General features: G+C 43.6%; 1 protein-coding gene across 1 annotated transcript; it reads left to right on the top strand.

Annotated features, from left to right (window-relative positions):
- Window positions 1-957: 957 nt before the first annotated feature.
- Window positions 958-15,740, top strand: mmel1 (membrane metallo-endopeptidase-like 1; the record flags this gene model as incomplete). Its single annotated transcript, XM_080495630.1, has 23 exons — window positions 958-1,114; window positions 3,022-3,066; window positions 3,173-3,232; window positions 3,357-3,518; window positions 3,605-3,685; window positions 4,197-4,292; window positions 5,439-5,557; window positions 6,439-6,504; window positions 6,837-6,971; window positions 7,102-7,191; window positions 7,831-7,967; window positions 8,059-8,152; window positions 9,344-9,472; window positions 9,654-9,752; window positions 10,805-10,888; window positions 11,001-11,104; window positions 12,024-12,082; window positions 12,796-12,915; window positions 13,073-13,206; window positions 13,304-13,369; window positions 13,483-13,578; window positions 14,788-14,864; window positions 15,641-15,740. 23 exons carry the CDS (start codon window positions 958-960, stop codon window positions 15,738-15,740), a joined length of 2,310 nt encoding a protein of 769 aa, XP_080351756.1.
- Between the last annotated feature and the right edge of the window lie 392 nt (window positions 15,741-16,132).

The following is a 16,132-nucleotide window of genomic DNA, read 5'->3' on the forward strand; positions in this document are numbered from 1 at the left end:
CGCTCAGCAAGTACAATACAAAGTATGGCTGCTGTTCTAAGCCACGTGACGTCGCCGCCCCCCCCCCCCACTGTGACGTCGCCGCCCCCCCCGCTGTGACCCAAACCGAGCCACAGATGATGAGGAAGGAGGGATAAATTATACGTTTGTCTTCAGGATGGGCTGCACTTCGCTCTTCTTTGGTTTGTGGCGTCGGAAAGTGACAGAACAGGTCGTTTGCTCAACGTTCTTGGTCACTTCCACTTCCCCTTCCAAAATAAAAGTGCCAGAATGCAGGAGGCTTCGTGTTCTTATGGTCAATTAGTCACTGATTTATTCTTCCGAAGTGTCGCAAGAATAGATTCTGTTGTACTCTTTATAGAATTGAAATACATTTTTAAGCTTTGAATGGACTTTTTAGATTTCGAAACTTATAAACTGTTGGTTTTCTGTGTGGAGCCTCTGATTGGCTCGTTCTCCAATTCTGACTTTGCTCTGATTTTTCCTTTCTTATTTTTTTTTACATTTTGTTTTGAATCTACATACATATAAACACACGTACAATAGAAACAAGTACATACAACACAGATCTTCTGGCAAAAAACAACATTATGGCAATCGAACTAAAAAAGACAAACAAACAAAACATCGGGGGATTTTCAGAAGTGTATCTGATTCAAACACATGAATAGTAAAGTTAGATTTCCTGTGTCTAATTTCACTATATTTCGATGTGATTAACATCGTTTTGCTGCTCAACAAACGACACATTTTCTTTTTAAGGGGTTTTAATGAGCAGCGTTCACCCTAAACCCTGTGGATTTCTGATGTATTTTACTTTTCCGGCCCACTCCAGAAGATTGCGCGTTCGTATAGAAGTTCATTCCGACGTCGAGTTCACGTTACATTAAGATTATTCTGCGACTGACGCTGGAGTTCTGATGTTTCCCTCCCACAGAGTAGGCAGCGTGGAGGAATATGGGCAAATCGGAAAGCCAAATGGACATCATGGAGAAATCGAGTAAACCCGGGAAGCGTCGCTGGACGGCTGCAGAGGTCGGCCTGTCCGTGCTGCTGCTGCTGGTCAGCTGCGCCCTGGCCGGCCTGGTGGTCCTCTACACCTCGGCGGTGAAAGGTAACCGAACAGGAAGTGAGCTCAGCGGTAGAACAGGAAGTGATCTCAAATGTCTACAGTGGTGTCGTCGGACGGTGAGGACTGAATTCTAGTTCTATAGGTCTATGGCCCCACTCCTCCTGCTGCTGGCGCATATAGCTTCTAGTTCTATAGGTCTATGGCCCTGCTCCTCCTGCTGCTAGCATCAGTAGCTTCTATTTCTATAGGTCTATGGCCCTGCTCCTCCTGCTGCTAGCGTCAGTAGCTTCTAGTTCTATAGATCTATGGCCCTGCTCCTCCTGCTGCTGGCGACAGTAGCTTCTAGGTCTATAGGTCTATGGCCCTGCTGCTCCTGCTGCTAGCGTCAGTAGCTTCTAGTTCTATAGGTCTATGGCTCTGCTCCTCCTGCTGCTAGCGTCAGGAGATTCTAGTTCTATAGGTCTATGGCCCCGCTCCTCCTGCTGCTAGCATCAGTAGCTTCTAGTTCTATAGGTCTATGGCCCTGCTCCTCCTGCTGCTAGCGTCAGTAGCTTCTTTAGCTCCACCAGAGCTTGCCGTCCCTGATTGTTGTAGTTATTTGATCACATCCCCGTCAACCACTCAATGACCATAAAGGTCCTTTAAATCAAGCTACGGTACATTTTGGTTCGATATTCTCCACTGAACAAGCAAACCCTCATAGACATGATCTATTGTTCATGTTTGGACCCTGTCGCTGGTGAAACGGTCAAACTAGGTTGTCCTGAAGCAAACACAGGTGCGAGAGGACGCCTGTCAGTCGTAGTGAGTCGTTTAACCACTTTGCACCAGGCCGCCGCCTCCAGCCGGCTCTTCCAGCGCAGGACAAACCAGACACTAATCAAGAAAAGCTTGTTTCCTGCGGACATCACGGACCGCGGTGGGGGTGGGGGGGGATTACCTCATCTTTTTTCCACAGACGATCGTCTTTGCCGTCCACACCCCGGGGCGTTGGTTGGCACGAGCCAATTTCCCCACTCTGGGACCCGTGTTCAAAAAAACCTGTTTTCACGCTTCTCCCTCTCTTTTGTAATAAACTAAATCTTTTAGTTTCGGTTCAAAAATAAGAAAAAAAAATGTCAGTCTACTTTTTATTTTGGAAACTATTTCAGTTTATGAGACCACATATAGTATTTTCACAATATGAGGATTTTGGCGTTAATTGAAATGTGATTTTTCTCTTCTTGGACACTTTGGGGATTTTTTTTCAACTCAACATCAACTTTGTTTTTGTTTTTGTTTGCTGCTTCCGTCCGGAGTGGCCACGGCCGATCCTTTGATCCTCGTGTTTGGTCTGGCACTGGTTCCCCGCCGGATAACCTCACTGACAAAATAATCCCCCCCCCCCGGCCATTCATCCAGGCTTTGGGACACAGTGCCGGCCCTCCGGTGGGGGGGGGGGGGGGGGGGGGGGGGCGAACTCGGGGAGCAGCCGGGGGTCAGGAGACTCTCAACGCCATCACAAGCTTCTACGCTCTGAGAACCCATATATGGGTAGAGGAGAAAGTACTTCCACTCGTGTGCCAGAGCAGAGCTGCCTGATTGTGGGAAGAGTCAAAGGGGGAGGAGCCTTCCTTGATTGTGATTGGCTGAACCCCCGATGACACTATATAGGGTTTGATTTCTGATTGGCTGGTTGGAGCAACACACTTTTTAAAACCTGGAACAAGCCTTGGAGAGAGAGGACACACTTTCTTTATCGTTCCGGGGATGGAGACGATTAGTTCTGCACCTTCAGGAAGTCCATTTTGCAGAATATGAGCCTTTAACGTTGCAGACATTTTGCACCCTATCATTTTATAAATCAAACGATATCAAATTTAACCGTATCAGCGTGGACAGCAATGAGTTTTTAGGGGGAAAGTAAAATTTCTGGTCTTATAAACACGTGTTTCTTTCCTTCAATCCAGACCAATCCAGCAGGCCGAGTGTCTCCAGGAGCTCGACGGGTGAAGGTGAGCCTGATCCAGCACCGCCGTAACGCGCCTTTACTGCCCGATTAGCAAGAACCGGCAGATTACGAATTCCAGACGTTGACAGATGTGCTCTGGTGTTTTGCAGGCCAGCTGTTCCGCTCCAGCGCCAGCAGCTTCTGCACCACCGCAGACTGCGTCACTGCAGGTGAGAGCAGCTGCTGCTGGTTCGCTCCCGTCATTTTACAAAAGGCACGTGGATTTTCACCCGTTGTCCCTCTGCGCTGCTGTCTCCGTCTGTCTCCGTCTGTCTCCGTCTGTCCGTCCTGAAGCCGCTCGCCTCCTGCAGAACATGGACGACTCCGTGGAGCCCTGCGAGAACTTCTACCAGTACGCCTGCGGCGGCTGGCTGGAGCGCCACGTCATCCCGGAGACCAGCTCCCGTCACAGCGTCTTCGACATCCTGAGAGACAAGCTGGAGATCGTCCTGAAAGGTGGGCGGGGCCCGACCGTCGGGCGGAGCAGCGCTCCGTCCAGGTCGTCCACTCACTAAAGGGGGACGTGTGTTCTGCTGTTGCAGGTGTCCTGGAGACGCCGAGCGAGCGGGACAGGGACGCCATCAGGAAGGCCAAAGTCCTTTACAGCTCCTGCATGAACGAAAGTAAGACTGAACTCCACGGCTCACGGTTGAATGAAAATAATGGATTTATTAAACAAATATGATGGAAATAGGTTTGTGTGGATTTACTCCACCTTGAATAACCATTTCTTGTGCAATCAGATGTTAATGTAGCAGAAAAAAGGTTGTTTTTAATAGTAGAAGAAGAAGAATATGTTGCTTTTTAACCAAAAAAACCCCAAACTATTTAAACTGGCGAATTACAAAAGCTAATATTAAAGCATGAGAGCTGATGGCACGTCAAAGAAAGGTTCTAACTATTTTACATCAGAAAAAGCCTCTACGTGAACGACTGAAGTCATGGAGTTCGATGGCGTTCTCACAAGCTGCACAACAAAAGGTCAAACTACCTGAAGTGGAGTTTGTAATTAAACTTTTGTGCTTTTTCAGCATTTTTGTTTTTTTCAAAGCCGAAGGATTAACTTTAATCCTTGAAATGACGTGCTCTCTGACTCATATCTCTTTGAACGTCGGGATCGTGTGGAACCCGCAGGCCTGATCGAGCGGCGAGACTCGCAGCCGCTCCTGAAGCTCATCGGCAGCATCGGAGACTGGCCCGTGGCGTCCGACGACTGGAACGCCACGACAGGTAGGGGAAAGAAAAGACCCTCCGGTGGTCAGTTGTGGGCGGAGGAGCACGTCGATCAGAGCTGTGAAGGAAGATTTAAACTCCCAGTGAAATGTAACACACTACTTTGCAAAAAACGATAGTTGGGGTTCTACTTGTAAGGTTCCTCCGACTCTGCCCCACCACTGTTGTCGCATAACAAAGTTATTTGAATCTTGAATCTCCAGCCGAGGAAGTCGGGGGAATCCTTCTTCGTGGGCGTGACATCACGAGTTGTGCAGATCTCCATCTGTTGTGTTTATATCGGCTTGTTTCCCTAAGTTTTTACAGTGTTTTGAAGTTCTAGTCGGCGTTTTATGAGCCTTGATGAAAGATTGAGCCTGGAAGAGACCCGAGAGGAGAAAAGGAGCACGGGAGGCGGGAACCGCTAGCTCGGGTGGCTAGCAGCTACCGGTAGCCGCTAGCTCGGGCGGCTAGTAGACGATCAAGTGATACCTGGACTCATCTCCGGTGATTCCACAGTCAGAAAAGCTCTTGGACGTGTTGGATCCAGGAAGCCGGTCGTTCTGCCAAAAGTCAGGAGCCTCAAAGCCTCAAAGGTGAAAACTGCTGAGGCGAGGAGACGAGGACGAATGGAGGACGAAGCGTCTTCTGCTTCCTCAAACATGTTCCAGACGGGGTCACCGATGGCAGAACCACCTTCTGTGTCTTCATCAATCACTGGGTTTGAAATGACCATGATGATGAAATCTGGTTCAATTCAGCCTCTTCGTGGTCAAAACTCTGATCCTCCATAATGTAAACACAACTTGGGCGTGTGCACAACTCGTGATGTCACTCTGTTATTGTCAGAAGCTCCGCCCAGCAGAGGAAATAGCGCCGTTTATCTGCTATTTTCTCGCAGATTGCCGTGTTTTAACATTTTACCCTTCAGCCAGTTAGCATAAAAAATGTCCCTAGAAGTGACACCAGAGTGTTTTGGAGGTGGAATTTTCATTTCACTGGGACTTTAAATAGTCCTCGGCGGCGGCGGTGGCCACTTTCATCGAGTGTGATCGCGGACGGTGGCTCAAACAGAATTAACCGCGCATCGCCGCATCTGCACGCTGGGATTGAAATCAGGGAGTCTGGCGGGAAGTGTGGGGCTGACTTGTGTCCTGGTTGCAGAGGAGGGCTGGAGCCTGGAGGACGCGCTGGCCACGCTCACCGCTCGCTTCCACAAGAAGGTGGTGCTGGACACCTACGTGTGGACGGACGACCGGGACTCCCAGCGCCACATCATCTACGTGAGACCACCGTTTGTCCTCAGACCAGGGCTTCACATGAAGGATGTTGACAAATTAAATTAGAGAACTCCTTGGTTGAAAAACTGTGGAAACAAATCCTGTACCTTGACACTAAGAGGTTCTGGGAGTTTTTACCTCTTTTTTTTACTTGAACTATTGCAAAGGGGTTGTGCTTGTTCATTTACCGCAACCTTAATAATTAACATTGCATACATGTAAAAATACAGAATTAGAGATGTTGCAGTGAGGAAGAGCAAGTCGCAGCGCTTTACAAAGAAATTGAAGAAATACAGCAAAGCAAGTAATAAAGGATCTTAATCTGAAGTATTTTACTGAGTGTTTCCCAAAACCACTGAAAATAAAGTATCGTCTTTATGATTTATAATGAAGTTTGTAACAACAGGCCATAAAAGTTTCGCATTTTACTAACTTGTTAAAAATAACAGAAACTTTTATTTTTAGGAGTACATAGTGCATTTTGTCGTATATTTGTCATAATTACTTCACCCTGACACCCCAATTGTTTCACATTTCAGCTGATATTGGTTCTGATTTGAAGCTTTACTTTCCAAACAAAGCCACTGAATGTAGCGGCAAATCAAGAGAAACTAATCAATACTGACTCAGGAGGTATCGTAGAGCGATCGATAGTAGGATAGTCAGAATCTGCCTGTAAATGTACAGAAAACTACCTAAAGCTGTACTAAAATTAATTCTCGTTGAGGCCATTTCAAATGACTGTTTGCTGAGTTTTCACGACATTTAAAGTCCTTTAGTGGCTTTGAACTCCTCCTATGGACGCTGATGTTCCAGATGATAAAGCTTGTACGATTGTAAAGCCACTCACTTTATTTTCCTTCCTGACTTTGTGTTTGAATCAGATTGACCAGCCGGGACTCGGCATGCCGTCCAGAGATTATTACTTCAACGATGGAAACTACAAAAAGGTGATTGGTCCACAAGAGGATGAGGGCAGTGACGTCCCGCTGGTCTCTGACGTCCCGCTGGTCTCTGACCTCTGCTGCACAAAGTCGTTTGGGTTTTTGAAGTGAAGCTCTGGGTGTTTCCCGTCCGTTCATCACGTTGAGACATTAAAGAACCAGCAGAATAAATCGACACCCACATTTCAGAGTTTGGCTTTAAATGATAAATTTGACTTTGTGCCGCGGAGAGACATTGAAACATCCCTTCCCCCTCTTCCGTTTTTTTTTTTTTTTTCAAATCATAATCCCCTTTAAAAGTCCATATCCGCCGTAGCATATCTGTGATTGCGCCTCAGGTCCGAGAGGCCTACCTGCATTTCATGGTCTCCATGGCGAAGACGACTCGGGAGGACCGGAACCTGACTCAGGATGACGAGCGGGTGTGGGAGGAGATGATGCAAGTGCTGGAGCTGGAGACCGACATCGCCAACGTGAGTGGAATTCGTGGCGACAGATCCGTACGGAGGCGGTGCTCGCCACCTGCGGAGCCCCACATTTTGCCCGTGTTTTTTTGCACGCACTTGCAAGTACGGCGGGTTGTGACCGGATTCCCGCACACAGGCCACGTCGCCGGCGGAGGAGCGCCAGGACGTGACCGTCCTGTACAACAAGATGACGCTCGGCGAGCTGCACGGCGCCTTCAGCTTCAACGTGAGCATGACTCTTCATCGCCGTGTATAGAAAAGCTTATAAAAGTGTATAAAAGTGTGCACACAAGAGTGGTGGTGATAATTTCCACATTTGATTAAAAGCTCAAAATTAAATGACTTTTTCCTTTGCATATTATTTATTAGTCGGCCGGACGGACATGAAAACTAAAAGAAAATATCTCGAAAATGTTTCCTACAAGTCAAACTGCTGGTGAGGCTGACAGGTGACTCAACGAATGAGAATAATCTGACATTAAACAAACTTTCTGAAACCAATTTAAAAAGAAAAATCAACACGCATTGGAATCTATATAAACTACCGAATTAATCCCATGTACTTTTTAACAATATATTTTGTACTATATATTTCTCATTTCATTTTATTGTATTCTTTTTTATGGTTAATCTGTCTGTGATAACTTATATTTATATATATATATATGTAATAAATAATTTTTGTGCGATAGATTTTTATTAGTAGAACTTGTATTTATCTCTTCATTCTAAATTTATACGGTACTTTTGAACAATTTTGTGTTTCTATTGTTCACTATAATGTCACTATTTCATATTTTTATGGGTTTATTTATTCATTCATTCATTCATTCGCTTATTGATGCCTTGCATGTTAATTTTCCAGGGTTTCAACTGGACGCGGTACATCCAGGGGGTGCTGTCCAGCGTGTCTGTGGAGGCCCGGCTGGAGGAGGAGGTGGTGGTGTACAGCTCGCCGTACCTGGAGAAGATGGACGAGGTTCTGTCCAGACACAGCGTCAGGTCAGTCGGGCCTCGCGGAGCAAATCCGTCCAGACGGAATGAAAACTTGAAAAGGTGTCGCTCAGCGAGGGTCTCGTTTCTCGGCCTGCAGGACGATGCAGAATTACCTCACCTGGCAGATCGTCTTCGACAGGGTGAACAACCTCAGCCGGCGCTTCAAGGACGCCCGAGCTCGCTACAGAAAGGTGCGACGGATTTAAGGTTCATCAGAGTAAAGCACAAACTTTATTGTGTTTTTTGGCTGTTTTTTTCCTATAAAACGTGGGTCATACTGCACAAGGCCATGGTCAATAGTTTTTATACACATGTGCAAGTAAATGGAGAATAAAAAACGAATTGAATTGAACAAAGCTTCTCCAACAAACACCAACATTTACCACAATATCATCTGCATATAGGGATATCTGCACATACTGAGCCGGCCTGTATGACCAAGAGAGACCATTTAAAGTAGCTTGGATGTTTACAGTGTACTCTACTTCATCACTCAGGCATGGGCGGTTATATCACCAAAAAAACACAGCACCCACTAGTGGCTTGGCATGGCTATTACAGCGTTTATGATGTGAACGTGATCGTTTTCCTGGGAAATAGAAATTGTAAAATGATGCAGTCGATTGTTGTCATGTGAACAAGGTCTTGAAGTCAGATCATTTTAAGGAAAGTAAAGCAGGTTTATTGTGGAAGTCACATTCGGATGTGCTGCAATTCAAGGTGAGGCAGGAACATGGAGGAGCTTTTAAACACTTTATGATCATATTTGTCAAACTTTTTTTCGATTTCTTTCAGATTTGTGATTCCACATTAATAATTAAAAAATATATTAAATGTTTTGCCTCTAAAACTCCTTATTTCACTTAAAATACCAAATAAACAATGAAAAATTATGTTTGACTGAAGCAGTGTGTACATTAAAACTTCTATCATGCGAAATCTTTTCCATAAGTCAAAGTTTGGTAAGTTTTGTTAATTTTTTTTCCAAATAATGCAGATTATTGTAGGACAATATAATTATTTATTTATTGAATTAGTTTATTTTTAAGAGACCGTGTACAAAAACATTAATCTTAAAGAAAAGATGCTTCGTAGCAGATTTTAGCCGCAGCTAATTTCCAGCGTGCGAAACGTTCAGAGAATCTCAGGTTTGAAATGCTTCTATTTTAATAAGAAATGCATGTGTTTATGGCGGAAATGACACATTTTCAACACATTTTATGTCGGCGACATCGAACACGATGGTATTTCAGACTGATTTGAAGCTTTAAATCACATTAAGATCCCAGGAATTCAAGCGAAGCTGCATAAAGGCTTCATGCCCATTAAAAACAGAATCCAAAAGCCCTGATTTCTGTGTGTTTCTATGCGTTTCTGTTCAGACGCTCTATGGGACGACAGTGGAGGACGCCTGGTGGCGGGACTGCGTCCGTTACGTGCAGAGCAGCATGGAGAACGCTGTCGGAGCTTTGTATGTGCGCGAGACATTCGCAGGAGAAAGCAAACGAATGGTGAGGTTTTTGGGTTTTTTTTTTTCTGTCAAACTTTTTGTCTTTTTGCCTCCTTTGAGCCACAAGATGTATTTTCTGGTTCGCCTGCAATGGGAAACGCTTTTCTTTATGTGAATGCCGAACAGGAAGGTATGAAATGTGTGTGAGACGCTGATTGAAGTCTTTGTGTCGTCGCTCGCAGGTCAGCGACCTCATCAGGAAGATCCAGACGGCGTTTGTGGAAACGCTGGAGGAGCTGAGCTGGATGGACGCGCCCTCCAAGGAGAAAGCAAGGCAAAAGGTAACGGAAGGAAAAGTAATCTATTACTGCATAAAGTTGATTGGGGGTTTTTTTTCCAGGTGAATGTCTGTACTTTCTTCCATTGCAGCAACTTTTTATCCACTGATTGACGAGACTCCCTGCTTCTTTTTAAAAAAAAAAATATTAAATGATCTTTATAAATTAAGTGTTAAATTCCACGCTACCAAACTGTTTTAGATACTGTGCAGTCGGGGAATTAAAACTTCATGTCAGTGAGGTGAGGTGAGGCTCCGCCTCCTCTGGACTCAGGTTTCCACTGTAAGAAGTGAAAAGAGCTTGTTATTGATAAAACTTAACTGGTTAACTGGTGAAACTTCATATCATCAACATTCCTCTTCCAGTCACACAAACAACAACATAAACACTGGAACATGTTGGTCCTACAAACAGTTTCCTTTATAGAGATGATACAGCGCCCTCTTGTGTCCAACATGTTCATTTTTACTGTAAACTCATTAAACTATAGAGATTTAATTTTGACCTTCAGTAAAAAAAAAATTCTGTTTTTTTTCAAACTTTAAATTCTGGAGCTTTAATTAATTTTAATAAAGGTCGTCTATCAAAATGATTGTTTTAGGCCAAAAGTTGAGTTTTCACATACTAGAATCTTGTTCTACTTACTCCTATATTATTAAAAAAAAAAAAAAACTCCTTAGCAATGGAGATTATGATTATGAGCAAAGTTCAGTTCAGGTGCGCCCCCTTGAGGTGAGGCAGGGTACTGCCTGCCTCACTGGCTTGACTTTTCTCGGTGCTTTATTGTGGCGATCAGCAGGAAGGATCCTCTCACACACACATTAAAGACGTGACCCAGGCTGTAGATTCCCGCTGTAGAACTAATATCAGTATAAAGTTCATGTTGTTGATATGCTGAGGAGCAGAAAGGTCATGTGACCCAGGTGGTGTTGATCACATGACAGTCAGACGTGAGGCTGGATTTCATCCACTAACACTCACATCCTGACTTCTTTACTTCATAAAATGTCAACAATGGTTTTGGTATTTTCATGCTGGTTGCTCTGCCCCGGCAGGCGATGGCGATCAAGGAGCACATCGGTTATCCAGATCACATCTTACAAGAAAGCAACCAGAAGCTGGACCAGGAGTACGCTCATGTGAGGGCAAAACTAAACTGAACCCAGAACCTCGGGGCCGCGAGGCGAATAACTGGACGTCTTGCTTTTAAAAAATTGTTTTTTTTTAATCCCCCTGGTTCCTTTCCTTCAGTTAAACTTCAGTGAAGAACACTACTTCGAGAACATCCTGGAGAACCTCCGGTCTGAAGCCCACAAGAGTCTGAAGAAGCTGAGAGAGCCGGTCGACCCCGACTTGTAAGTGGCGGGAACGTCCGACGCTTTCAAACCAACGCTCCTTTACATTGAGCTCATTGCGCGGAAATGACCTTTACAGGTTTATTTCTTCCCTCCGTTTTAAAAGCAGTGAGCAGAGAAACGAACGCGCCGCATTAGCCACTACAAAGATGTTCCATTTTTCCACATAGACCCTATCATTAAACTCCAGAAAAGAATTATTAGAATAAAAAATAAAGGTTCCTATAGAGAAAATACTAATACATTATTTATAGCCTCTTGCACATTCAAATTTAAAGATATAGTATATTTAAAAACATCAGAAATACTATTTCGAATAAAGAATAAAAGTCTTCCCACAGCTATTCAAAAAATGTTTTAAATTAAGAGAAAACAACTACAACTTAAGAGGACTGTATATTTGAAAAAGGTTGTGCGAGAACCAACATTAAATACAGATGTTTCTATTCTGGGAGGTTAAAGAAAAATAATTAATGTTTACAATGAACAATAATTTCCGTTACTTCTTTTTGTTTGGTTGGGTTTTCCTCATGTGTTACTTCTGTTATGTTCCATATTAATTTTTTCTCCCGTATTACGACTGCTATGTTTATTATTATGATTTTTTTTTTTTTCTTTGTCCAGTTGTTTTTTTTTAATTTGATAAGATTTTTTGCATCACTGGTGTCTGGGGTAACCGCACGGGTTTTTAAGGGAGAGGCTAAAATAAGCCTTTTGCTTCAGGCTAATACACATTTCGGTTACAAGTCTATTGTGGAAACAGTGAAAAATCCCAGGTGTGTGAACTTGTACCATGAACTGCACCAAAATTCATCAACTGCACTTCTACTGAAACTGTAACCGAAATAAACCATTCATTCATTCATTCATTTTCATTAAACGACACTTAAAAGCTCAAATTTGCTCCGTCCGTCTTCAGGTGGATCATCGGCGCCGCCGTGGTGAACGCTTTCTACTCGCACAACAGGAACCAGATAGGTGAGGAATTCACGTCTGATTATGAAAACTAAAGTCCCAATTGGGTTTTATGTTGTTGTTTTTTAACAAGGAATCATGGAAGTTGTAAAGAGGCCCAGTGTTTACTGATCAGTTTGGGAACGGTTCTATTTTAAAAGCTCTAAAATGGCCGTTGCGCTACACGACAAAAGTAACGAAGAACGAATGGAAGCGTCAGTGTTTGTGAATTATTGATTTTATAATAGTAATCAGTCATTAGCTGATTAAGGCAAACGGTCGCAGCATTACAGCGTGTCTTCGCCTCTATTCTCATTGCATTCACATTTTATTTTATTTACATTTTTTTTAAATGTAATTTTTTTAAATATAATCTTTTAAATAAATTTTTTTAATAAACTTTTTAAATGTAATTGTTTTAATGTAACTTTTTAAATAACATTTTTAAATGTAATTTTTGGACATCATTTTTTTAATAACATTTTTAATTAGATTCTTTTAAATGTATTTTTTTATTAAACTTTTTAAATTTAATTTTTTTAATAACATTTTTAAATGTAATTTTTTTAATAACATTTTTAAATGTAATTTTTTAAATAACATTTTTAAATGTAATTTTTGGACATCATTTTTTTAATCAAATTTTTATTACATTGTTTAATTAGATTTTTTTAAATGTAATTTTTAAAAATATAATCTTTTAAATTAAATTAAATTAAATTAAATTTTCCACCCAGTGTTTCCTGCAGGAATCCTGCAGCCGCCCTTCTTCAGCAAACACCAGCACCAGGCCCTGAACTTCGGGGGAATAGGAATGGTTATCGGTCACGAGGTGACGCATGGCTTCGACGACAACGGTGAGACGTAGTTACTATTTTTAAAAGCCCGAACCGATGAATGTAGTTGTTTTTTAATGCGCATGCCACTTTATAATCACAGTTTGTCTGAATTCCTTTGTCGCTGTTGACAGACGGTGACAAAAACAGCTTTAATTCCATTGTGTTTGCTTCGCAGGGCGTAATTTCGACAAGGACGGCAACATGCTGAACTGGTGGAGTAATTACTCGGCGGAGCACTTTAAAGAGCAGTCGCAGTGCATGGTGCAGCAGTACGGCAACTTCAACTGGGAGCTGGCGGGCGGACAGAACGTAAGCATCCCGCGCAAAACTCACCGGGATGACGACGACGTGTTTTCCTGCTGACGCGTGTTTTTTGGGGGTTTTTCCCCCCACCGGCTGATTGCAGGTCAGTGGAATCAGCACGTTGGGGGAGAACATCGCCGACAACGGGGGCGTTCGCCAAGCATATAAGGTCGGTCAGTTACGAGTGCAGCGGCGATGACAAACACGACTGAAACCGTCGACACATCGGTGTGTGTGTGTGTGTGTGTGTGTGTGTGTGTGTGTGTGTGTGCGTGTTTACAGGCCTATCTAAAGTGGGTGGAGCTGGAGGGCGAGGAGGCTCGTCTGCCTGGTCTAGACATGGATCACAAGCAGCTTTTCTTTCTAAACTTTGCCCAAGTAAGTGATGAAGAAACACACACAGTCATGTTTTCACCATCTGGAGCCGCGGGGGGTTGGGGGAGGGGGGAGTTGGGGGAGGGGGAGGGGATTCTAGGGGTTGGAGGCAAAAATAATGAAAATGTGTCTGAGAGACACAGTGACTCCACACATCAGGGTGAAAAAACAATTCTCAAAGGTAATACAGTTTAAAAATGTAGATATAAAGAAGTGATTCTGATAAATAAAAGATCTGATTGAATAATTATTTTTCTGCGATTCTAAAGATAAAGGTGTAAAGGGGTAGGATATTTTCTAATGTAACACACACATTGTAAAATTGGAGTGTGTGTCCTGTGAACTCATTTCGGAGGGGAAAAAACACTATAGTCTAACTGGGAATCGTCTATCCAGGAAAAAAAACGCTATAGTCCAACTGGGAATCGTCTATCTGGGAAAAAAACATTATAGTCTAACTGGGAATCGTCTATCTGGGAAAAAAACATTATAGTCTAACTGGGAATCGTCTATCTGGGAAAAAAAACATTATAGTCTAACTGGGAATCGTCTATCTGGGAAAAAAAACATTATAGTCTAACTGGGAATCATCTATCTGGGAAAAAAAACACTATAGCCTAACTGGGAATGGTCTATCTGGGAAAAAAAACGCTATAGTCCAACTGGGAATCGTCTATCTGGGGAAAAAAACACTATAGTCTAACTGGGAATCGTCTATCTGGGAAAAAAAACGCTATAGTCTAACTGGGAATAGTCTATCTGGGGAAAAAAACACTATAGCCTAACTGGGAATAGTCTATCTGGGGAAAAAAACGCTATAGTCTAACTGGGAATCGTCTATCTGGGAAAAAAAACCGCTATAGTCTAACTGGGAATCGTCTATCTGGGGAAAGAAACGCTATAGTCTAACTGGGAATAGTCTATCTGGGAAAAAAAACGCTATAGTCCAACTGGGAATCGTCTGTCTGGGGAAAAAAACACTATAGTCTAACTGGGAATCGTCTATCTGGGAAAAAAAATGCTATAGTCTAGCTGGGAATCGTCTATCTGGGAAAAAAAATGCTATAGTCTAACTGGGAATCGTCTATCTGGGAAAAAAAATGCTATAGTCTAACTGGGAATCGTCTATCTGGGAAAAAAACACTATAGTCTAACTGGGAATCGTCTATCTATGCCACCGTTGAGTCTTGCGTTCTCGCCTGCTGTGTCCAGGTGTGGTGCGGCGCCTATCGGCCTGAATTTGCCAGCCAGTCCATCAAGACGGACTCCCACAGTCCTCTGGAGTACAGGTAAACACTTTCCTTCGGTAATATCGGCGGCTCTACGGCGGGAAATTATGAAGAAACGAGCCGTGGTTTTCATAACTTGCCCCACCAGAAATCCCCCGTCGTTCTCTGAACTGAGCATTTCCACCTTCGCTGCAAACGTCTGCACTCAAAGTCGATGTTTTATTTTGCACATGCTCAGTAGATGGACAGTCAGCGTGTCATGACAGGAGGTAGTTTTATTTTGACAGCCACCGTGATAATAAGCTAACGTAGAACGTCCACGTTCTCCCATTGTTAGTGCTTATAGCGTTGTTTTTTTTTCTCCTTTTGTGGTTTCATTACGAAAACAAACAACAGCACCCACTAGTGGCCCAACTGCTAACTTCATTGTTTTCGGCACTTCTGCGATTTCCATGTAAACGGACATCGTTTTCAAGACGTTGCCGTGTGAACGCGCAACCTTTCTGAAATAATGCTGCAAAAATAATGACGTTTTTTAACGTTGTGGTGTAAAAAAAATTAATTTACGATGAAAATCTTCTGGAAAAATTTTGAATCCATTTTCATCCAGTAAAAAAAGATATTCTCAGCAGTTACTCACATTACTATTGCTAATAAAAAAGCCATTAAAGTGATGGACGATCCTCAAAGCGCTCGTCATCTGGACCTTCATGGCGCTCTCCGTCATTCCACTTTAACAAAAACGAGCCCGGCGGCGCCCACTGAGAAAATATTTTATAAAACCCGCCGGTTCGTTTCCATAAACCGCCGTTTCGCCGTCTGCCTCTCGTCCGCAGGGTTCTGGGGTCGCTGCAGAACTTCGAGGCGTTCTCAGAGGCGTTTCGCTGCCCGACGGGCAGCCGGATGAACCCCGAGCAGAAGTGTCGCGTCTGGTAAAATAAAAACAACAACAACAAAAAAAACAACCCCCCCCCCCCCCGATGTGTTCATCTTGTGATTCCAGCGACTCCAATCGGGGGAGTTTAGTATTTAATGATCCATCGGAGATCTGACGCCGGGCGACGACACGGACTTCTGCTGTCCGGACTAATTCTTTTGTTTTGTGATCTTTCTCTGTGATTCATCCGTTCACATCCCGAGTCGCCTCGGTCGTCCTGCTTTCGAGACTATTGTGCCACTTTGGAGGCGGCGGCGGAACACTCCCCCCCCCCTGGTGGAAGCCTGGAGGAAGTGCGGGGGTTTTTGCCGGAGTGAAGCGACAGCAGAATTGGTCACGCCCGTTTGGTCGTTCACTGTTAGGTGGAAGAAAATTACCTTGAAGACTTTAA

The sequence above is a fragment of the Blennius ocellaris genome (genome assembly GCF_963422515.1).
Source record: "Blennius ocellaris genome assembly, chromosome: 4".
Taxonomy (NCBI): Eukaryota; Metazoa; Chordata; class Actinopteri; order Blenniiformes; family Blenniidae; genus Blennius; species Blennius ocellaris.